At 45.4% G+C, this 23,488-nt stretch overlaps 1 protein-coding gene across 3 annotated transcripts in view; it reads right to left on the bottom strand.

Annotated features, from left to right (window-relative positions):
• LOC143767217 (uncharacterized) overlaps positions 1–23,488 on the bottom strand; it is a 65,483-nt gene that overhangs the window by 25,986 nt on the left and 16,009 nt on the right. For 2 of the 3 annotated variants that reach the window (XM_077255365.1, XM_077255366.1), the window contains exons 2-10: positions 20,785–21,003; positions 20,478–20,657; positions 20,280–20,403; positions 20,107–20,204; positions 19,438–19,587; positions 19,129–19,308; positions 18,922–19,045; positions 18,745–18,842; positions 17,873–17,960 (exon numbers count right to left, since the gene is read on the bottom strand). In XM_077255365.1, coding sequence (XP_077111480.1) covers positions 17,873–17,960; positions 18,745–18,842; positions 18,922–19,045; positions 19,129–19,308; positions 19,438–19,587; positions 20,107–20,204; positions 20,280–20,403; positions 20,478–20,657; positions 20,785–20,967 — 1,225 coding nt within the window. In that variant the 5' untranslated portion in view covers positions 20,968–21,003. The remainder of the gene's footprint in view (positions 1–17,872; positions 17,961–18,744; positions 18,843–18,921; positions 19,046–19,128; positions 19,309–19,437; positions 19,588–20,106; positions 20,205–20,279; positions 20,404–20,477; positions 20,658–20,784; positions 21,004–23,488) is intronic. The other variant, XM_077255367.1, reaches the window with a different exon arrangement.

The following is a 23,488-nucleotide window of genomic DNA, read 5'->3' as shown; positions in this document are numbered from 1 at the left end:
CCCTATCCTGGCATGCATGGCACCCTAATCCCTATCCTGGTATGTATGGCCCTTCTCATGATGTGCATGGCCCCCTCATCCCTATCCTAGCATGCATGGCCTGCTCATCCTAACCCTGGTATGCATGGCACCCTCATCCCTATCCTGATGTCCCTGTCATGCGCTGCTTAGAAGCTAAAATCAGCTGCTGGCATCGGAACAGGAAGCTGCCAGGGAGCACAGGAAGGTAAGTAGAATTATTTATTTTTTATGTTTTTCTGATGGGGCCATGGATAGCAGGATGGGAATGGGGGCCAATCATACTAGGATAGGGATGGGGCACAATCATACCAGGATAAGGATGGGGCCATGCATACCAGGATGCTTAAAAAGAGAAAATGAATATTCACTGCCCTCCACGCCTATGGGCTCCTGGTCTCTTAGACAGTGTACAAAATCCACAAGTGTTCCCAGCCAATGACTGGGTATCACTTATTTAAGGCACCTCCACCCATTGAGAGGTGCCTGAGCAATGTGCATTTCTATGCCAGTCTGTGACTTTTCTAGTTTCTCTGTATCTGCAAGGCTAAGTCCTCTTCTAACATCAGGTCTAGCCTGCAATGCTTGGAGAATATATGGACCAGGGTCCAGGTAGCAGCTCTGCATATCTGCTCGATGGAAGCACTGGCTTTCTCGGCCCAGGAGACAGATGATGCGCTGGTAGAGTGAGCAGTAAATTTCTCTGACGGTGGATGGCCCTGATATGCCTCCGAGATTGCTCTCTTGATCCAGTTGGCGATTTTGAATCTGGAAGTCTTCTTCCACTTATTCTGGCCTCAAAGGTGAACAAACAGGTTCTGGTCCTTCCTAGTTTTTTTCGTCACCTGAATGTAATGGAGTACCGTTCTCCGAACGTCCAAAGTGTGGAACTGTTCTTCTTACTTATTTCCCGGCTCTTGACAGAAAGAGGGAAGAATTATCTCCTGAGACTTGTGAAACTCTTAAGACTACTTTAAAGGGAACCTATCACCCCGTTTTTTAAAGATTAGATAAAAATAGTGTGAAATAGGGGCAGAGCTGGGCTTTACATTAGTGCCTTTTTGTTGCCTTTATTCCCCCGTTAGGCTGCCGAAATACCTGTGTGAAGTGGCCGTTTTGTCCTGTCACTCAAGTTGGTCAGGTTGGATGGGCGTGGTTACAGCGCTGTTTCTCCCCCAGAAACCTGCTCATCATTACGTTGGTGGCGTAGTGGTGTGCGCATGTCCAAAGCGAAGATCCACTGCCCAGGAGATTCAAAACAGCGCGGGCTTCGCTATTCGCCGTTTACCGGTGGGCGCGGCCATCTTTCCTGTGGCCGCGCGTGCGCAGATGGAGCGCTCTGCTGCCCGGGCTTCAGGAAAATGGCCGCCGCGATCTTCATCTGCGCACGCGCGGAATCCCGCGGCCATTTTCCTGAAGACCGGGCAGCAGAGCGTTCCATCTGCGCACGCGCGGCCACAGGAAAGATGGCCGCGCCCACCGGTAAACGGCGAATAGCGAAGCCCGCGCTGTTTTGAATCTCCTGGGCAGTGGATCTTCGCTTTGGACATGCGCACACCACTACGCCACCAACGTAATGATGAGCAGGTTTCTGGGGGAGAAACAGCGCTGTAGCCACGCCCATCCGACCTGACCAACTTGAGTGACAGGACAAAACGGCCACTTCACACAGGTATTTCGGCAGCCTAACGGGGGAATAAAGGCAACAAAAAGGCACTAATGTAAAGCCCAGCTCTGCCCCTATTTCACACTATTTTTATCTAATCTTTAAAAAACGGGGTGATAGGTTCCCTTTAAGAAATGACGAATCCAATCGCAGAATAAGTCGGTCCTGCAAGATCTTCATGTAGGCTTCATTGATTGAGAGAGCTTGTAATACGCCCACTCTTCTGGCTGTAGTTATTGCTACTCATTCCCTCCTAGACCCTTCACAGTCTGGGTTCCGCCCCCTACATTCGACAGAAACTGCACTCATCAAGGTGACCAATGACCTTCTGACAGCAAAATGTAACGGTGACCACTCGCTGCTCATTCTCCTCGATCTTTCTGCAGCTTTCGACACTGTTGACCACCCTCTCCTACTCTCTAGGCTCCAGTCACTAGGCATCAAGGACACTGCTCTCTCCTGGTTTTCTTCCTATCTTTCTGAACGCTCCTTCAGTGTTCTGTTCTCCGGCTCCACTTCATCTCCTCTTCCTCTCACTGTCGGGGTACCTCAGGGCTCAGTCCTTGGCCCCCTTCTCTTCTCCCTCTACACGGCCCAAATTGGACAGACCATCAGCAGATTTGGCTTTCAGTACCACCTTTATGCTGATGACACACAACTATACACGTCAGCCCCTGACCTTACCCCCGCTGTACTACAGAACACCACTGACTGTCCGCAGTCTCTGACATAATGTCCGCTCTCTATCTGAAACTCAACCTCTCCAAAACTGAACTTCTTCTGCTCCCGCCTTCTACTAACCTCCCTAAATCTGACATTTCCCTCTCCGTGGGTGGCACCATAATAACTCCCCGGCAGCAGGCACGCTGTCTGGGTGTTATGTTTGACTCCGATCTCTCCTTCACCTCCCACATACGATCTCTTGCCCGCTCGTGCCGCTTACACCTAAAGAACATCTCTAGAATCCGCCCTTTTCTCACCATGGAAACAACAAAAACCCTCACTGTCGCCCTGATCCACTCCCGCCTGGACTACTTTAACACTCTATTAATTGGCCTCCCCCTCTCACGACTTTCCCCTCTCCAGTCCATCCTTAATGCAGCAGCCAGGGTCGTCCATCTGGCTAATCGTTACTCGGACGTGTCAGCTCTTCACCAGTCGTTACACTGGCTGCCCATTCATTACAGGATACAATTCAAAGTACTTGTTCTCACCCACAAAGCTCTCCACAGTGCGGCACCCCCTTACATCTCCTCCCTCATTTCTGTCTATCGGCCTAACAGACCACTGCGCTCTGCAAACGACTTTCGACTAACCTCTGCACTAATCCGTACCTCCCACTCCCGACTCCAAGACTTCTCCCGTGCTGCGCCAATCCTCTGGAATGCTCTACCCCAAGATATTAGGACCATCCACAATTTGCATAGTTTTAGGCGCTCGCTCAAAACACATTTGTTCAGAGCGGCCTATCACATTCCCTAATCAAACTCATTTTATGTTTGTGTGTGTGTAGCCCATTCACTATCTCCATCTACCCCCCACTCCCTGAAGATGGCTGGACTATCATTGTAAATACATCATTGTAAATACATCATTGTAAATACACACCTGTACTTTGTATCTCCCCACCTTATTGTAGATTGTAAGCTCTCACGAGCAGGGTCGACGTATTTTATTTAATTCTGCTTTATTACTGTATTGTTAACATTGTTACCTATAACTGTTGGGTTTGAAACTGTTAAACTGTAAAGCGCTGCGGAATATGTTGGCGCTATATAAATGAAGATTATTATTATTATTGCTACCAGGAAGGCTGCTTTCCAGGAGAGTCTGTCTACGTCTATAGATGACAAGGGTTCGAAAGGTGGTAGTGTGAGCCCCATCAAGACCACATTGAGGTCCCAGGATGGAATTAAGTTCATAGCTCCTAGACGTAAGCAAGACGCTGCTGTGGTAAACATTCAAATCGATCAGTAGTCAGCTAACGTCTAGTCAAAATATGAGCTTAGGTCCGCCACCTGGACTTTAAGGGTGCTAGGCCTGAGACCCTTCTCTAGCCCTTCTTGCAGAAAATCCAGGATCCGAGTTAAGTTCGGCTGGTGTGGGTTAGGTCATTTGGGTGCACTCCACGAGATTATGGACTTCCATATCTTCTGGTATATGGAGTTTGCTACTGCCTTTTGGCTTTAGTGCAGTGTCCTAATGACCCTTTCTGACAATCCTCTGGTCTTCAGGATTGAGAACTCAAAGGCCAGGCCTTCAGAAGTAACCTTTCGGGATACGGATTAAATATTGGCCCCTGGTGGAGGAGGCTTCTGACTGTGGGTAGCTCCACTGGCGTCTACTTTTATAGTGATCGCTGAGTCTTGTGTCCAGGGAACCCCTTTGCTCAAGTTCTCTGTTTTTAGCCACCATGTCAACGAGGTCTTCACCCGAGGTGGCACCTGGATCTTCTTGTCAAAGGATTCTGAGGATCCATCCCAGTTTGCCAGGACATGCATCTGAAGCGTTCTGGTGTGTTCTTGTGCCCATGCTACCATCTGGATGCAAGATGTCATAGATCAGAGAACCGACATGGCCCATCTTAATGACACCATCTTCTTGCTCTGTAGTATCTTTATTTTTTATCTTCACAAGATCTGTTTTTGTTTAGGCAAGAAAGATGCTTGGCTGTGTTAATCTAGTAGGACTACTAAAATGTCTTTGTTGTTGAAGTAACCACATCTGATTTTATTTGTGGTTCACTATCCAGACTAGAGACGATAAGATCTGGGTCATCATCTGTAGATGTTCCTGTAGCATGGGTACTGAAGGAGCCATCAACAAGAGGTTGTCGAGGTATGGAACTATGCATATGTGCGGACCTCTGATGTATGCCATGACATGATCTTTGTGAAGATTCGTGGGGCCGAGGAGAAAACGAATGGGAGGACATTGAACTGATAATGGCCTGTGTGCTCTACCTGGGTGATTGCAAATCTTACGAATCTCCAATAAGTTGGATGGATCGGGATGTAATAATATGCATCCTGTTGATCTATTGTCGCCAAATCCTGCCGAATCAGATGTACTGTTGACCATAGAGATTCCATCTTGAATCTTCTGTATATTATATATATTGATTCAGGGGTTTCAGATTATAATAATAATAATCTTTATATAGCGCTAACATATTCCGCAGCGCTTTACAGTTTAACAATTTCAAACATAACAGTCATAAGTAACAATGATAACAATACAATAATTAAAGCAAAATAAGAGGACTCTGCTCGTGAGAGCTTACAATCTACAATGAGGTTGGGGAGACACAAAGTACAGTTGTGCATTTACAATGATGTATTTACAATGATGGTCCAGCCATCTTCAGGGGGTGGGGGATAAATAGAGAGATAGTGAATGGGCTACACACACAAACATAAAATGACTGATTAGGGAGCGTGATAGGCCGCTCTGAAAAAATAGCGCCTAAAAAATTGCAAAATGTGGTTGGTCCTAAAATCTTGGGGTTGAGCATTCCAGAGGACTGGTGAGGCATGGGAGAAGTCTTGGAGTCGGGAGTGGGAGGTATGAATTAGAGCAGAGGTTAGTTGAAAGTCGTTTGCAGAGCACAGCGGTCGGTTAGGCCGATTGAGGGAGGAGATGCAAGGGGGTGCTGCACTGTGGAGAGCTTTGTGCGTGGTACCCCAACAGCAAGAAGAAGAGGAGATGAAGTGGAGCTAGCAAACCAAACACTGAAGGAGCGGTCAGAAAGGTAGGAAGAGAACCAGGAGAGAGCAGTGTTCTTAATGCCTAGCGATTGGAGCCTAGAGAGTAGGAGAGGATGGTCAACAGTGTCGAAAGCTGCAGAAAGGTCGAGAAGAATGAGCAGAGAGTGGTCACCATTGCATTTTGCTGTCAGAAGGTCATTGATTATAACCTGATGGGACCTGTTTGGTTTCTTTAGGAGGAACAGGTTTGAGTAATGTCCCCTGTTCCTTTCCGGGACTATGGAGACTACCTTTGTGGATAATAGGTATTTTACTCCCGCTATCAAGGTGGATTGTAGCTCTGGAGAGGAGAGTCGCGTTGTTGTTACAGTTTCTGGAGGATAGGAGGCAAACTCTGTCTTTATTCCTTCCCTGACTGATCTTAGAGTCCATTGATCTGAACAGATCTTGTGCTACTGCGGAAGGAAGTTTGAGATGCAACCGCCTACCATGTTGGAGTCATGGCTTCTTTTGTGTCTGGGAGTGGGGAAGAAAAAGATTTCTGTCTTTTCCTCCTTTCGGGTAGCTCCAGCGGCCTGACTTGCTCTTCTCCTTGTACTGAGGTGTATGCCGTTGCTGGGGGCAAAAGGGTATTTTCCTAGTATTACTAGGTTCCAGTAAGGTCTTCTTTTTGTCCGAAGCCTTTTCTAACAGCTCATCAAGGACAGGACCAAACATGTATTTCCATTTGAAGGGGATAGAACACAGCTTCATTTTTGAAGTCATGACCCCGCTCCAAGATCTCAGCCAGAGTGCTCATCTCACAGAGTTTGACAACCCTGGCGATCTTGCTGCCGCTCTCACGGATTGTGCAAAGGCATCTGCTAGGAACCCTGTTACCTTCTGGAGGAGAGGTAGAGAAGCTAGGATGTCCTCTATGGGAGTATCTGTGGACAGGTGTTCCTCCAGCTGCCCCAGCCAACGGTAGATCGATCGGGCCACATAGGTAGATACGGCATTGGTATTCACTAAAGATGCTGAGGTTTCCCATGATTTCCTCAGTAGCTTCTCCATTTTGCATTCCAGAGGGTCCTTCAACTGTGAGGCATCCTTAAATGGTAGTGTGGTCTTATTCGCTACCCGAGCAATCTGGACGTCGACCTTTGGAGTCTCTGACCAGCATGATGCCATCTCGTCATCTACAGGTAACCTGTCCTTCATCTCCGCTGGAATTGTCAGTCGCTTTTCTGGGGATTCCCACTCTTCTTGGACCAGGTCTCGGATGTTTTTATGAATGGGAAATACCTGCTTCTTTCCTAAAACGGAGACCCCCGAACACTTCTTCCTATACCGTCTGGGCAGTCTTCTCCTCCTCAATATCCATGGTCCTCCTTACTGCTGTGAGGAGTTCCTCTATATTACCTGAGGAGAAATAATATCTCTCCAGTTGGGAGACCTCTGGGTCCAGGATTAACTCGCCTTCTTCCAGAGGTTCATCTGGGATTGAAGTTTCATCCTGAGAGTCCTCATCCCTTTCCTCCTCTAAATTAAGCTTCCTCATTTTGGCTTCTGGAGGAACACTGGGAGAGGGTGCGGGCTGGGAAAAAGGGGCTAGGGAGGTTTTTATCTCCTGTTGAATTAGGCCCTGAATTTCTTCCATCAAGGATGGTTTTGCTCTTCCCTGATGACTTTCTCAGTGCACTCTTTGTATAATGTCTTCTTATGCGAAGAGGCCAGCTTTTGGGTACAGACTGTACAGCTCCGTGGTCTTGGACTTGCTTCCTGGTGCAGGGGAGAATAATAATAATAAAGCTCTACACCTGCACACAGGGAATGGACATCAGTGCCAGAGTAATTCCTGGGACCGGGAGGGTGCTGGGATCTGCAGACAAAGCAAAAAAGCGGGTTCCTGAGTAATAAGTATTAAAACGTAACTTTTACTAAGAGTCTAAAAAAGTGTAAACATATAGTGCTGACACAAAGTGCTAGGTGCATACAAACAAACAAAAGACACATAAAAAGGGGAGTGTCACCGCCAGAGAGTAATGTCCGATTTAAAGTTTGATACTCGGTTTCTCTTATATATCAAAATAGTGCTTCTGGGTAAATAACCATAATAACAACAAAGCGAACAGTCTATATGTTCACAAAGAAGGTAAATTCACTAAATCTTGACATATATCTTTCATGGTAAAGGGGAATCATGACAATAACACTTGTCCCATTGCACATATGGCTATATTGAAACACAAAGTGGTTGATACCTCCCAAACAACCACTTTTAACCCCTTCCCGACCCATGACGCCTATGTGGCGTCATGGAATGATCGCATCCCTGCAGATCGGGTGAAAGGGTTAACTCCTATTTTACCCGATCTGCAGGGAGAGGGGGAGTTGTATATCAGCCTAGGGGGGTGGCTTTGCCCCCACGTGGCTACGATCGCTCTGATTGGCTGTTGCACTTTCAACAGCCAATCAGAGCAATTTGCAATATTTCACCTATGAAAATGGTGAAATATTGCAATCCAGCCATGGCCGATGCTGCAATAGCATCTGCCATGGCTGGAAATCATGTTCTGGCCCCCCCCACCGCCCCCGATCTCCTCCCCAGTCCTCCGTTCTGTCCGGTACCCCCCTCCGTCCCCCTGTTCGCTCCCCCGTGCTCCTGTCCGCTCCCCCGTGCTCCTGTCCGCTCCCCCCGTCCTCCGATCCCCCCCCCTGTGCTCCGATCCACCCCCCCACCACCCCCTCATACTTACCGAGCCTCCCAAAGTCGGTCCGTCTTCTCCCTGGGCGCCGCCATCTTCCAAGATGGCGGGCGCATGCTCAGTGCGCCCGCCGAATCTGCCGGCTGGCAGATTCGTTACAAGTACATTTTGATCGCTGTGGTAGGTTCTATCACAGCGATCAAAATAAAAAAAATAATAAATAAACCCCCCCCCCCTTATCACCCCCATAGGTAGGGACAATAATAAAATAAAGAAAATATTTTTTTTTCTTTTTCCACTAGGGTTAGGGTTAGAACTAGGGTTAGAACTAGGGGTAGGGTTAGGGTTAGGGTTATGGCATGTGCACACAGTGCGGATTTGGCTGCGGATCCGCAGCGGATTGGCCGCGGATCCGCAGCAGTTTTACATCAGGTTTACAGTACCATGTACACCTATGGAAAACCAAATCCGCTGTGCCCATGGTGCAGAAAATTCCGTGCAGAAACGCTGCGTTGTATTTTCCGCAGCATGTCAATTCTTTGTGCAGATTCCGCAGCGTTTTACACCTGTTCCTCAATAGGAATCCGCAGGTGAAATCCGCACAAAAAAAACACTGGAAATCTGCTGTAAATCCGCAGGTAAAACGCAGTGCCTTTTACCTGCAGATTTTTCAAAAATCGTGCGGAAAAATCTCACACGAATCCGCAACGTGGGCACATAGCCTTAGGGTTAGGGTTGGAATTAGAGTTAGGGTTGGAATTAGGGCTAGGGTTAGAAATAGGGTTAAGATTAGGCTTGTGGTTAGGGTTACGGATAGGGTTAGGGGTGTGTTGGGGTTACAGTTGTGGTTAGGGTTGGGATTAGGGTTAGGATTAGGATTGGAATTAGGGTTACGGGTGTGTTGGGGTTAGGGTTGTGGTTAGGGGTGTGTTGGGGTCAGGGTTGTGATTAGGGTTATGGCTACAGTTGGGATTAGGATTAGGGGTGTGTTGGGGTTAGTGTTGAAGTTAGAATTGAGGGGTTTCCACTGTTTAGGCACATCAGGGGTCTCCAAACGCAACATGGCGCCACCATTGATTCCAGCCAATCTTGCGTTCAAAAAGTCAAATGGTGCTCCCTCCCTTCCAAGCCCCGACGTGCGCCCAAACAGTGGTTTACCCCCACATTTGGGGTACCAGCGTACTCAGGACAAACTGGGCAACAACTGTTGGGGTCCAATTTCTCCTGATACCCTTGCAAAAATAAAAAATTGCTTGCTAAAACATCTTTTCTGAAGAAAGAAAAATGATTTTTTATTTTCACGGCTCTGCATTGTAAACGTCTGTGAAGCACTTGGGGGTTGAACGTGCTCACCACACATCTAGATAAGTTCCTTGGGGGGGTCTAGTTTCCAAAATGGGGTCATTTGTGGGGGGTTTCTACTGTTTAGGCATATCAGGGGCTCTGCAAACGTAACATGATGCCCGCAGACCATTCCATCAAAGTCTGCATTTCAAAACGTCACTACTTCCCTTCCGAGCCCCGGCATGTGCCCAAACAGTGGTTTACCCCCACATATGGGGTATCAGCGTACTCAGGAGAAACTGGAAAACAACTTTTGGGGTCAAATTTCTCCTGTTACCCTTGGGAAAATAAAAAAATGTGGGCTAAAAAATCATTTTTGAGAAAAGAAAAATTATTTTTTATTTTCATGGCTCTGCGTTATAAACTTCTGTGAAGCACTTGGGGGTTCAAAGTGCTCACCACACATCTAGATTAGTTCCTTCGGAGGTCTAGATTCCAAAATGGGGTCACTTGTGCGGGAGCTCCAATGTTTAGGCACACAGGGGCTCTCCAAACGCGACATGGTGTCCGCTAATGATTGGAGCTAATTTTCCATTCAAAAAGCCAAATGGCGTGCCTTCCCTTCCGAGCCCTGCGGTGCGCCCAAACAGTGGTTTACCCCCACATATGGGGTATCATCGTACTCAGGACAAACTGGACAACAACATTTGGGGTCCAATTTCACCTATTACCCTTGGGAAAATAAAAAATTCTGGGCTAAAAAATCATTTTTGAGGAAAGAAAAATTATTTTTTATTTTCACGGCTCTGCGTTATAAACTTCTGTAAAGCACCTGTGGGTTATAAGTGCTCACTATGCATCTAGATAAGTTCCTTGGGGGGTCTAGTTTCCAAAATGGGGTCACTTGTAGGGGAGCTCCAATGTTTAGGCACACAGGGGCTCTCCAAACGCGACATGGTGTCCGCTAATGATTGGAGCTAATTTTCCATTCAAAAAGCCAAATGGCACGCCTCCCCTTCCGAGCCTTGCCGTGCACCCAAACAGTGGTTTACCCCCACATATGAGGTATCGGCGTACTCAGGAGAAATTGCCCAACAAATTTTAGGATCCATTTTATCCTGTTGCCCATGTGAAAATGAAAAAATTGAGGCTAAAAGAAATTTTGTGTGAAAAAAAAGTACTTTTTCATTTTACGGATCAATTTGTGAAGCACCTGAGAGTTTAAAGTGCTCACTATGCTTCTAGATAAGTTCCTTGGGGGGGGTCTAGTTTCCAAAATGGGGTCACTTGTGGGGGAGCTCCAATGTTTAGGCACACAGGGGCTCTCCAAACGTGACATGGTGTCTGCTAGCGATGGAGATAATTTTTCATTGACAAAGTCAAATGGCGCTCCTTCCCTTCCGAGCCCTGCCGTGCGCCCAAACAGTGGTTTACCCCCACATATGAGGTATCAGCGTACTCAGAACAAATTGGACAACAACGTTCGTGGTCCAGTTTCTCCTTTTACCCTTGGGAAAATAAAAAAAATTTCGCTAAAAGATCATTTTTGTGACTAAAAAGTTAAATGTTCATTTTTTACTTCCATGTTGCTTCTGCTGCTGTGAAACACCTGAAGGGTTAATAAACTTCTTGAATGTGGTTTTGAGCACCTTGAGGGGTGCAGTTTTTAGAATGGTGTCACTTTGGGGTATTTTCAGCCATATAGAAACCTCAAACTGACTTCAAATGTGAGGTGGTCCCTAAAAAAAATGGTTTTGTAAATTTTGTTGTAAAAATGAGAAATCACTGGTCAAATTTTAACCCTTATAACTTCCTAGCAAAAAAAAAAATTTGTTTCCAAAATTGTGCTGATGTAAAGTAGACATGTGGGAAATGTTATTTATTAACTATTTTGTGTCACATAACTCTCTAGTTTAACAGAATAAAAATTCAAAATGTGAAAATTGCGAAATTTTCTAAATTTTTGCCAAATTTCCATTTTTTTTCACAAATAAACTCAGAAATTATCGACCTAAATTTACCACTAACATGAAGCCCAATATGTCACGAAAAAACAATCTCAGAATCGCTAGGATCCGTTGAAGCGTTCCCGAGTTATTACCTCATAAAGGGACACTGGTCAGAATTGCAAAAAACGGCAAGGTCATGAAGGGGTTAAACAATGTACCTCCTATTACCCTTCATAGCAGTGGTAACATTTTTATATAACAGCATGCTCATAAATGTGAGAATATATCTCCTTACATGTATAACAAATGAGCATCTCGCTATGATGGTGACGCATTCCCCGATGATTCTAAGCTGTATGAAACGAGTTGGGAGGCACTATTCATCAAGATGGACCTTTAAAGAATAATGCGGATATAGGTTGAAAACCGCTGAAAGGATCCATACTAACTCAAACCGTACCGAGTCAGTGAGATGACCGTTAGAAGGCAGATGAGTATAAAATGATCTGAAATGTACTGGAAGCGCACGTGACAGCGTATGTGAAAGTATGTACCCTTGATGACAGAAGCGGTATCCTGTTTACTTTTTGGCTGTGCGGTCGCTATATGTAAGGAGATATATTCTCACATTTATGAGCATGCTGTTATATAAAAATGTTACCACCGCTATGAAGGGTAATAGGAGGTACATGACAATTGTTTAAAAGTGGTTGTTTGGGAGGTATCAACCACTTTATGTGTTTCAATATAGCCATATGTGCAATGGGACAAGTGTTATTGTCATGATTCCCCTTTACCATGAAAGATATATGTCAAGATTTAGTGAATTTACCTTCTTTGTGAACATATAGACTGTTCGCTTTGTTGTTATTATGGTTATTTACCCAGAAGCACTATTTTGATATATAAGAGAGACCGAGTATCAAACTTTAAATCGGACATTACTCTCTGGCGGTGACACTCCCTTTTTATGTGTCTTTTGTTTGTTTGTATGCACCTAGCACTTTGTGTCAGCACTATATGTTTGCACTTTTTTAGAATCTTAGTAAAAGTTACGTTTTAATACTTATTACTCAGGAACCCCTTTTTTGCTTGAGGGAATATTTTGGTTCTTGTATCATCTAGAGTCCAGCTACTCTCTGATCTGCAGACAAAGAGCTAGAGGAACCTGACATCTCCATGCTGTTTACCATACAGTGGTCTTACCTTAGATGTCTTCCTTGTCCGGGGTTCTTATATGGGCGACCGGACTTCAGCACCTGATCTCTAATCAGAGGACCTCCTCCCTCCGATGTCCAGGTGTGGGGGGAGGGTGGAGGAGGGACCCATCTGCGTTGTAATCTGGCTATACGTTGCAGCGTGGAATGCAAAAATCCTCTCTGTATGCCGAAGCCAGCCGGCTTCAGACCCGGAAGTCTTTGCGAATGCGCGCCCAGCACGACACACTACTCCACAATGCCAGAGGAGGAGAGGGGCTGGAAAGCCCAGAGGCCTACAGCGGAAGAATCCCCCACAGACCTTATCCGAAGGTGCGGACTGAAGGGGGGGTCCTGAGCCCAAAATGGAGATGGGAGCAGCACTTGGGGAGGAGAGGTAAGTCTGCTCCCCTGCTGCCTGGCCTGAATCTCTTCCCCCCCCCGATGACTGTTGCAGGCACATCACACCATTGATGACCTCTTCATCCCTAGTAGGGACAGGAAAGAACACTGAGGGGAGGACGTGGGAGGGGTTATTTAACCTTTTTGTCATTTCCTGTCCCTATTAGGAAAGGGGTAACATCCTCCAGTGTGCTGTCGTGGGGGGTTACTAGAGAAAAAAAAATCTAGTGATTTTTTAAAGCTACCAATATCAACTACTGAGCGAAGAATGGACAGCACTCATAACACAAAGATCTCGGATGAAGATACAGGAATATTGGGATCCTTCTGGTTTGCGATATGTTTCCATTTTTAGAATGGAAAACAAAGTTGTGCATGATATGCTTATTTCATAGTTATACAAACTGACATAGTTAAAAACAAAATCAATCATTTTTAGTCACAGCATTTATCGACTACCATGATAACATTTGTTTGCTATATTGTACACACTTACACAAAGTATGTCATGTTTATTGTAATTGTTTTGCATCTTTATTTTACATTAGAATGTACTGACATACAGATATATATGTTTAGAACAGTATATTATCTACTATATAATTGTCTAAGGGTAACTTCCGTCTGTCCTTCTGTCTGTAACTGTTATTCGTTCGCTGATTGGTCTCGCCAGCTGCCTGTCATGGCTGACGCGACCAATCAGCGACGTGCACAGTCCGGAAGAAAATGGTCGCTCCTTACTCCCCGCACTCACTGCCCGGCGCCCGCATTAACCCTGTGTGAGCGGAGGGGTGTATGTCGGCTGTAACGGACCGCGGTATGCCGCGGGTAACGCACTTCGTTACCGCTGCTATTAACCCTCTGTGACCAAGTTTTTTACTATTGACGCAGCCTATGCAGCGCCAATAGTAAAAACATCTAATGTTAAAAATAATAAAAAAATAAATAAAAAATGATTATACACTCACCTACACCGCCTTTCCTGCTCCTTGCGATGCAACCGGCACGTTCCGGTCGCACGGATGATCTGGCAGAAGGACCTGCCATGACCGCTACACGGTCATGTGACCGCGACGTCATGACAGGTCCTGCACGACAAGGACCTGCCGTGACGTCACGGTCATGTGACCGCGACATCATCACACCCTGGGACCGGAAGATGCCGCCTGCACCCCACACAGGCGACAGTGCTACAAGGCGCCTGTGGAAGGCGAGTATATGTTTATTTTTAATTTTTTTAACCTGTGTCATACGTGGCTGGGCAATATACTACATAGCTGGGCAATATACTACATGGGCTGTACAATATACTACGTGGCTCTGTGCTGTATACTACGTCACTGGGCAATATACTATGTGGCTCTGTGCTGTATACTATGTGGCTCTGCTGTATACTATGTCACTGGGCAATATACAATGTAACTGGGCAATATACTACGTCACTGGGCAATATACAATGTAACTGGGCAATCTACTACGTGGCTGGGCAATATACTACGTGGCTGAGCAATCTACTACGTCGCTGGGCAATATACTACGTGGCTGGGCAATATACTACGTGGCCATACATATTCTAGAATACCCGATGCGTTAGAATCGGGCAACCATCTAGTAACATATAAAGAAGAACGCTATTAAGGTTTTTAGGCTGACAAAATTCTCTAGAACATTCAATGGGGAAAATAAGTACTTGATCCCTTGCTGATTTTGTAAGTTTGCCCACTGACAAAGACATGAGCAGTCTATAATTTTAAGGGTAGGTTAATTTTAACATTGAGAAATAGAACATCAAAAATAAAATCCAGAAAATCACATTTTATAAATTATATAAATGTATTTGTATTTTGCAGTGAGGAATAAGTATTTGATCCCTCTGGCAAAGAAGACTTAAATAATTGGTGGCAAAACCATTGTGGCAAGCACAGACGTTTTTTTGTAGTTGATGAGGAGGTTTACACAGATGTCAGAAGGAATTTTGGGCCACTCCTATTTGCAGATCATCTCTAAATCATTAAGATTTTGAGGTTGCCGCATGGCAAGTTGGAGCTTCAACTCCTTCCATAAGTATTCTATGGGAATAACATTTGGAGACTGGCTAGGCCACTCCATGACATTAATGTGCTTATTTCTGAGCCACTCCTTTGTTGCCTTTGCTGTATGTTTTGGGCCATTGTCTTGTTGGAAGACCCAGCCATGACCCATTTTTAATGTCCCGGCGGAGGGAAGTAGATTGTCGCAGGATTTTACGGTACATGGCTCCATCCATTCTCCCATTGACACAGTGAAGTAGTTCTGTGCCCTTAGCAGAGAAACACCCCCAAAACAATGTTACCACCTCCATGCTTAACAGTGTTCTTTGAGTCATAGGCAGCATTTCTCTTCTTCCAAACACGGCGAGTTGAATTAATGCCAAAGACCTAAATTTTTGTCTCATCTAACCACAGCACCTTCTCCTAATCAGTCACAGAATCATCCAGGTGTTCATTGGCAACCTTCACACGGGCCTGCACATGTGCCTTCTTGAGCAGGTGGACCTCATGGGTACTGCAGGATTTTAAACCTTTACGGCATAATGTGTTACCAATGGTCTTCTTGGTGACTGTCGTCCCAGCTACCTTGAGCTCATTAACAAGTTATCTCCGTGTAGTTTTAGGCTGATCTCTCACGTTCCTCATGATCAATGATACCCCACAAGATGAGATTTTGCATGGTGCCCCAGATCGGTGTCGATTGACAGTCATTTTGTATTTCTTCCATTTTCTTACTATTGCACCAACAGTTGTCTCCTTTTCACCCAGCATCTGGGTTTTGTAGCCAATTCCAGCTTTGTGCAGGTCCATGATCTTGTCCCTGACATCCTTATAAAGCTCTTGCCCATGTTGTAGAGGTTAGAGTCTGCCTGGTTAGTTGAGTCTGTGGACAGGAGTCTTTTATAAAGGTGACTATTAGACAGCTGTCTTTAATGCAGGTAAAGAGTTAATTAGGAGCATCTAACTGGTCTGTAGGAGCCAGAACTCTTAAAAGGGAACCTGTCACCCCCAAAATGGCTGGTGAGGTAAGCTCACCGGCATCAGGGGCTTATCTACAGCATTCTGTAATGCTGTAGAAAAGCCCACGATGTTACCTGAAAGAGGAGAAAAAGACGTTAGATTATACTCATCCAGGGGCGGTCCGGTCAAATGGGTTGTCTCCGGTCCGCTCTGGCGCCTCCCATCTTCATTCCATGACGTCCTCTTCGGGTCTTTACGCCGTGGCTCCGCCGCAGGCGTACTTTGTCTGCCCTGTTGAGGGCAGAGCAAAGTACTGCAGTGCGCAGGCGCCGGAAAGGTCAGAGAGGCCCAGCGCCTGCGCACTGCAGTACTTTGCTCTGCCCTCAACAGGGCAGACAAAGTACGCCTGCGGCGGAGCCGCGGCGTAAAGACCCGAAGAGGACGTCATGGAATGAAGATGGGAGGCGCCAGAGCGGACCGGAGACACCCATTTGACCAGACCGCACCGGACCGCCCCTGGGTGAGTATAATCTAACGTCTTTTTCTCCTCTTTCAGGTAACATCGGGGGCTTATCTACCGCATTACAGAATGCTGTAGATAAGCCCCTGATGCCGGTGAGCTTACCTCACCAGCCATTTGGGGGTGACAGGTTCCCTTTAATGGTTGGTAGGGGATCAAATACTTATTTCTCACTGCAAAATGCAAATACATTTATATAATTTATACAATGTGATTTCTGGATTTTATTTTTGATATTCTCTCTCTCAATGTTAAAATTTACCTACCCTTAAAATTATAGACTTTTCATGTCTTTGTCAGTGGGCAAACGTACAAAATCAGCAAGGGATCAAATACTTACTACCCTCACTGTAACATTGAAGCCTGTGACTGGTAATGTTTTTGCCTTACATATCAGGTCACCAGCACTAGTAAGCATCAGAACAATATTTAGAGACATCCATTGAACACAGTGACTTGTGATTTGCAGGACTGTGAACAAAGAGTTATCTCCTTTAAAGTTGCTCAGAAACCTGCTATGGATGCAGCGGAGAAACCTTTGTACAAAGCAGTGTAAAAAAGAATTTTTTTAAGCGCTTTGGGGATAATTTATCAACGTGTGTATGCCACTGCATTAGCATAATGTCATGGGGACAATACAACAGAGAGAGGCCAGAAGATTGTGGAGTATGTTTACCTGAACTCCTGCACTAGTTAGAACTGCTTCACCATCATAATAAACAGTGCAGGATGTTATGGTTAATCAAGTCACTTAATCTTCTGGAGCTCTCCATCATGAATTGCCTCAGCTGTTCTGTGTTCGACACTCCCCTCTGGTATATGCTTGCCACTGGCAAGTTGGAGTAGTTGTTCGCTGTATGGAGATTTGTTCTGGAGGTTTCTGAGTGGAGTTGGTTTGCATGTTCATCCTAATCCTCTCCTATTTGGTTTCACCTACATTACTCTCCCCTATGTTCCACTCTGTTTGGTAAGTGTATTTTGTATGATTGCAGCTTTCATTTATTCCTGTGTGTTTTCCCTGGTCTGTCTGGTTAGTATAATCCTATACACCACAGCATCACACCTTCCTGGGTGGGAGAGGGAACAGATAAGTGTAAATCAGGAGCACAGCAAGGCACATGACCTCAGCATCACCACCGTAATCCGGGGACAGATAGACTAGGGCGCTCCCTAGTGTGAAGGATGGGGAAGGAGCTCCTTTCACAGAGAAATCGTGGAACAGCACCGTGACACATAAGCTACGCCCGTCAGAAATGCTGCTCCAGTCCGGTCCTAACTTGAGCCATTGAGATGATGTGACAAATTGACTAAGTGTCATGCACATCCTAATGAATTCAACATCTCTTACCCCACTAATTCCCCCCACCCCCCAAATTGAACATCTAGCTATAGTTATTCTACAAGCCAGTGAGTAAAACCTATGACTGCTATGTATTTAGTGGTCACTACTCACCTGTGCGGTTATCTGTAGAAATCTCTTTACACCGCTCATCACCCCTCACATATGTCCCTGTAGTATTAATATGGGTCAAATCTTTACCCTAAAATAAAATTGTAAGAGTCACACACATATGAAGATGTTTGGTGAGATGATTTGGAAAAACAACAACGATCAAACAAAATCCAAACTATTTGTTGGATTTTTGAAAAAGCAATCTGGACAAAAAGGAAAACGGGCCGAACAAACATGCAATCCCTGCATGTGTTGCAGCGGTCGAACAGCCGAGAGACATGTCACGGCACCTGAAGCATAGTATACGTGCACGAAGATTCTGTCAGCACAGGAGCGTGCTCAGATAACACCTTGAAGATTTCTCATTCATCACATGTCACATCATTCATCAGTATACTCGTCACATCATTGCATGTTAAAAAAAACAAAAAAAAAAACATAAGTTTGTCAATTTTTAAAATACTTGTGCTGTGACAGTATTCAAAGTAATTCAGATTGCTCAATGTTGCCATTCTGAAAACCGATCACGCTGATTTACGGCACAGACGTCTAAATCAGACTGAGATTGGAAAGCAGTGCATGAACTGGTCGGCGGCTCTCCCAACCTGACAGTGACAGCGATATGTATGGAGCTGTCACACTGCGGTTCAGAGAGTTACCGGCCAGCACATTCACAGCATTTTGACCCCGATTTATACAGCCATCTGACTGCACCTTTATACTGTACTCCATGGTCACATGTCTAACTGGTTTCAGGTAGGAGTGTGAAAGTGTCTGTAATAAATTGGCCGTTCAATGTGTAAACTACTAGTGGATAAAACAACACTGGGCACAAGACTTTCACAGCCTTCTAACACCTTCTCTCCATCTACCTGATGATCCAGAGGAACATTGGGATCTTCTTGTTTACAGTCCTGTGGATGAAGAGGATGAGGACATCTCTCTGGTGTTGTCCTCTTACTGGATAGACCTGGAGGAAACACATACAGGGACTAAATTCATTCCTTACATACAGATAATTATAGGCCGTGTGTATTTAGTCCTATTACCTGGTGTTGTGAAGGGCTGGGGAACCTCCATCATGACGTCCTTGTACAGATCTTTGTGTCCTTCTAAATACTCCCACTCCTCCATGGAGAAATAGAAGGTGACATCCTGACACCTTACAGGAACCTGACACATACAATGATACCGTCATCCCCCTGATCCCTTCATAGCGTTATGGTATAATGTCCCAGCATTCCCAGCAGTGTCACCTCTCCAGTCAGCTGCTCAATCATCTTGTAGGTGAGTTCTAGGATCTTCTGGTTAATGATATCCTCATGTATCAGGGAGTGAGGTGGAAACCCTGTGATTGGGCTCAGGGGTCTTCCCCATCCCTCATACACAGGGGCCTGACAGCGCTCACTAGAGGTCTTCTTCACTACTGTGTAATCCTGGTTATGGAGAGACACATTAATAAATCTCACTACAGACATTTCCAGAGTCCTCACCTCTCCAGTTCTGTCCATCTGTTATTCCCATAGATAAGAATGATGTAATGTGACGTCATCAGAATCTCTCACCTCTCCAGTAAGCCGGAAGAGGATCTCAAGGATGAGGTGTAATATCGTCTCCGTCATCTTGTCCCTCTCCCTATTCATCCTTGTAGGGTCACTCAGGAGAATTTGCTTATATAGAAGATCTCTACTGAGAGGATCCGATATTGTAGGGACCTGAATGGGGAGAAGATGACGACATAACATCTTAAAGACCCATGTAAGAAATCTCTTGAGTGGTTACCGGCATCACATGATCACTACATCCAGTCATGGCCCCGCCCTGCCTCTGGTATAACACACAGTCCAGTAATAGTTGCATAAAGACATACATACAGGTTTTCCCTAGACAGCTAAATAGCATCAGCATAAAGGGGTTAATGGCGCCTGTGCCCAGTAATGAGGAATCTCTGCATGCCTACACCTGCAGAGCAGCACACTATATATAGCTGTGACTAAACACTAGTGGGCGATAGCATCTGGTGCCTTTTTCCACTAGAATTTAGATGTCTTATGTAGAGCAGGTTGAATGCTAATGGACAGTCTAATAAGTTTCAGATCGGAATGTGAAAGGATTTCTAATAAACTGGTCATTCAGTACAGAATACTGGTGGATAAAACAAGACTGAACACAAGACCTTCACAGCCTTCTACACATGAAAAGGAGAGAAGGTGCCATGAGATCTCTCCATCTACCTGCTGATCCTGAGGAACATTGGGATCTTCTTGTTTACAGTTGAGTAGAAGAAGAGGACAGGGACATCTCTCTGGTGTTGTCCTCTCACTGGATAGAACTGGAGGAAACACATACAGGGAGTTAATTCTTTACATATAAATATACACTGTGTATATTTAGTCCTGTCTATTACCTGGTGATGTGAGGGGCTGAGGAACCTCCATAACAAAGTCCTTGTAAAGATCTTTGTGTCCTTCTAAATACTCCCACTCCTCCATGGAGAAATGGACAGTGACATCCTGACACCTTATAGGAACCTGTCACATACAATGATACCGTCATCCCCCCGATCCCTTCATAGCATTACTGTATAATGACCCAGCAGTGTTACCTCTCCAGTCAGCAGCTTAATGATCTTGTAGGCCAGTTCTAGGAGATTCTGCTCATTGATATCCTCATGTATCAGGGCATGAGGTGGAGGCCCCGTGATTGGAATCAGGGGTCTTCCCCATCCGTCAGACACAGGGATCTGACAGCGCTCCCTAGAGGTTTTCTTCACTACTGTGTAATCCTGGTTATGGAGAGACACATTAATAAACCTCACTACAGACATTGCCAGAGTCCTCACCTCTCCAGTTCTGTCCATGTTATTCAGAGAGATAAGAATGATGTAATGTGACATCATCAGAACCTCTCACCTCTCCAGTAAGCCGGAAGATGATCTCTAGGGTGAGGTGTAATATCCTCTCCGCCATCTTGTCCCTGTCCCTATCCATCCTTGTAGGGTCACTCAGGAGAATTCTCTTATATAGAAGATCTCCACTGAGAGGATCCAATATTGTAGAGACTTGAATGGGGAGAAGATGACGATGTAACATCATAATGATCCGCCTTCACATATCCTGGTGATTCGTGTACTGTAAAAAAACAAAACTGGTGTGATCTGCGGTCCATTTCCCATCAATGTGTACATATGTGACATAAATATGACATCCATTTGTCAGAGTGACACATATGGAATGAAATGCAGCATAGAAATTAAAGAGTTTAATGTATTAAAGATGTTCAAAGATACAGGTACATAGCGATGAGGAACACCATAGATAGGTAGATAGATAGTAAGTGTGATATAATAATAATTATTATTATTTATATTGCACCAACATATTCCGCAGCACTTTACAATTAAGCAGGGACATGTACAGACAATAAATTCAATACAAGTTTAGACAATTTAAACAGTGACATTAGGGGTGAGGTCACCGCTTGCAAGCTTACAATCTACAAGGAAATGGGAGGAAACAATAGGTGAAAAGTACTCGTTATTTCAGGTCTGGCAATTATAATAAATAGGGATTTTCATATAAAGCTGCATGATCCGGTCATCAGCCTGTGTGTTTAAGTGCAATAGTCAAGTATCAAGTGCACTTATGTGCATGGAGGGTGTGGAGACAGATGAATAGTAGGGTGCAGATTCAGAATAATATTTGGAGGGAGGTAACAGGGCAAAGTTAGTTTACTGAGTACGGTAGTTGATGTGGTAGGCTTGTTTGAAGAGATGGGTTTTCAAAGCACGCTTGAAAAAGTCGGGGCTAGGTATCAGTCTGATCGTCTGGGGAAGTGCATTCCAGAGAGCTGGCGCAGCACGAGAGAAGTCTTGTAGATGGAAGTGCGGGGTTCAGATTACGGGGGATGTTAGTCTTAGGTCATTTGTAGAAAGGAGGGCACGTGTAGGGCGATAGAGATGAGACATAAGGGGGTGCAGAGCTGTGGAGAGCTTTGTGGGTGAGAGAGATGAGTTTATACTGGACCCTGTAGCAAATGGGTAGCCAGTGTAATGACTGGCACAAGATGGAGGCATTGGTGAAGCGGCAGGACAGAAATATGACCCTGGCTGCCGCATTCAAGATGGATTGGAGAGGAGAAAGTTTGGTAAGAGGGAGACCGATCAGAAGAGAGTTGCAGTAGTCCAGACGAGAATGAATAAGAGCGACAGTAAGAGTCTTAGCAGTTTCAAAGGTGAGAAAATGTCGGATTCTGGAGATGTTTTTAAGATGCAGGTGACAAGAGCGAGTGAGTGATTGGATATAGGGAGTAAAGGAAAGTTCGGTGTCGAATATGACCCCAAGACAGCGGGCATGCTGCTAGGGAGTTATGGCTGAACCCTCCAGGGTAATTTCGATGTTGGGTAGAGTGAGGTTAGTAGAAGGGAGAAACACAAGAAGTTCCGTTTTGGAGATATTTAGTTTCATATAGAGGGAGAACATGATGTTAGAGACAGCAGACAGGCAATCCTTGGTATTTTGAATTAGGGTAGGGGTGATGTAAGGGTATAATTGGGTGTTGTCAGCATAGAGATGATACTGGAACCCAAATCTGCTGATTGTTTGTCCAATAGGGGCAGTGTATAGAGAGAAGAGGAGGGGGCCTAGGACTGAGCCCTGCGGAACCCCGATAGTAAAAGGAAGAGGAGCCGGCAAAAGATACAGTGAAGGAGCGATCAGAGAGGTAGGAGGAGAACCAGGAGAGAGCTGTGTCCTTGAGGCCTATGGAGCTGAGGATAGTGAGCAAGAGCTGGTGATCCAGTGTCAAATGTGGCAGAGAGATCTAGGAGAATCAGCAGGGAGCAATGATCTTTGGATTTAGCGGTTATTAGATCATTAGTGACTTTAGTGAGGGCAGTTTCAGTGGAGTGTAAAGAGCGGAAACCAGACTGTAAGGGGTCGAGAAGAGAGTTATCCGAGAGATAGCTGATTAGACGGGAGTGGACCAATCGTTCCAGGAGTTTAGGGATGAAAGAAAGGTTAGAGACAGGTCTGTAGTTAGCAGTGCAGTTCTGGTCCAGGGCTGGCTTATTAAGTAAAGGGGTTATGATTGCATGTTTAAATGAGGAGGAAAAGATACCCGAAGAAAGAGGGAGGTTAAATATTTTAGTCAGGTGTGTGGTGACCACTGGTGAGAGACTGCAGGAGATGTGAAGGAATGGGGTCACTGTTGCAGGTTGTAGGCCGAGCAGAAGCGAGGAGCTTGGAAACTTCTTCCTCTGAAACAGGCTCAAAGATGTCTAGTGAGCTTGAGGTGCGGCAGGGAAGGGGATCCAGGCAGTGAGGAGATTGGGCTGAGATATCCTGATGGATGTGGTTGATTTTTTCTAGGAAATAAGTGGCCAGATCCTCACCGCTGAGGTTGGTGATGGGGGCCTGTACTTTAGGTTTCAGGAGGGAGTTTAAGGTTTCAAAAAGTCGTTTTGGGTTGTTGGATAGTGAGGTGATGAGGGTGGTGAAGTAGGATTGTTTGGCCAGATGAAGGGCAGAGTTATAGGTTTTGAGCATGAACTTATAGTGGATGAAGTCTTCTGCTAAGAGAGATTTTCTCCACTGCCACTCTGCACACCTTGAGCAA

The sequence above is a fragment of the Ranitomeya variabilis genome, chromosome 4 (assembly GCF_051348905.1).
Source record: "Ranitomeya variabilis isolate aRanVar5 chromosome 4, aRanVar5.hap1, whole genome shotgun sequence".
Lineage (NCBI taxonomy): Eukaryota > Metazoa > Chordata > Amphibia > Anura > Dendrobatidae > Ranitomeya > Ranitomeya variabilis.
Note: the sequence above shows the minus strand (reverse complement) of the source record. Positions and strands in the feature narration are given on the sequence as shown.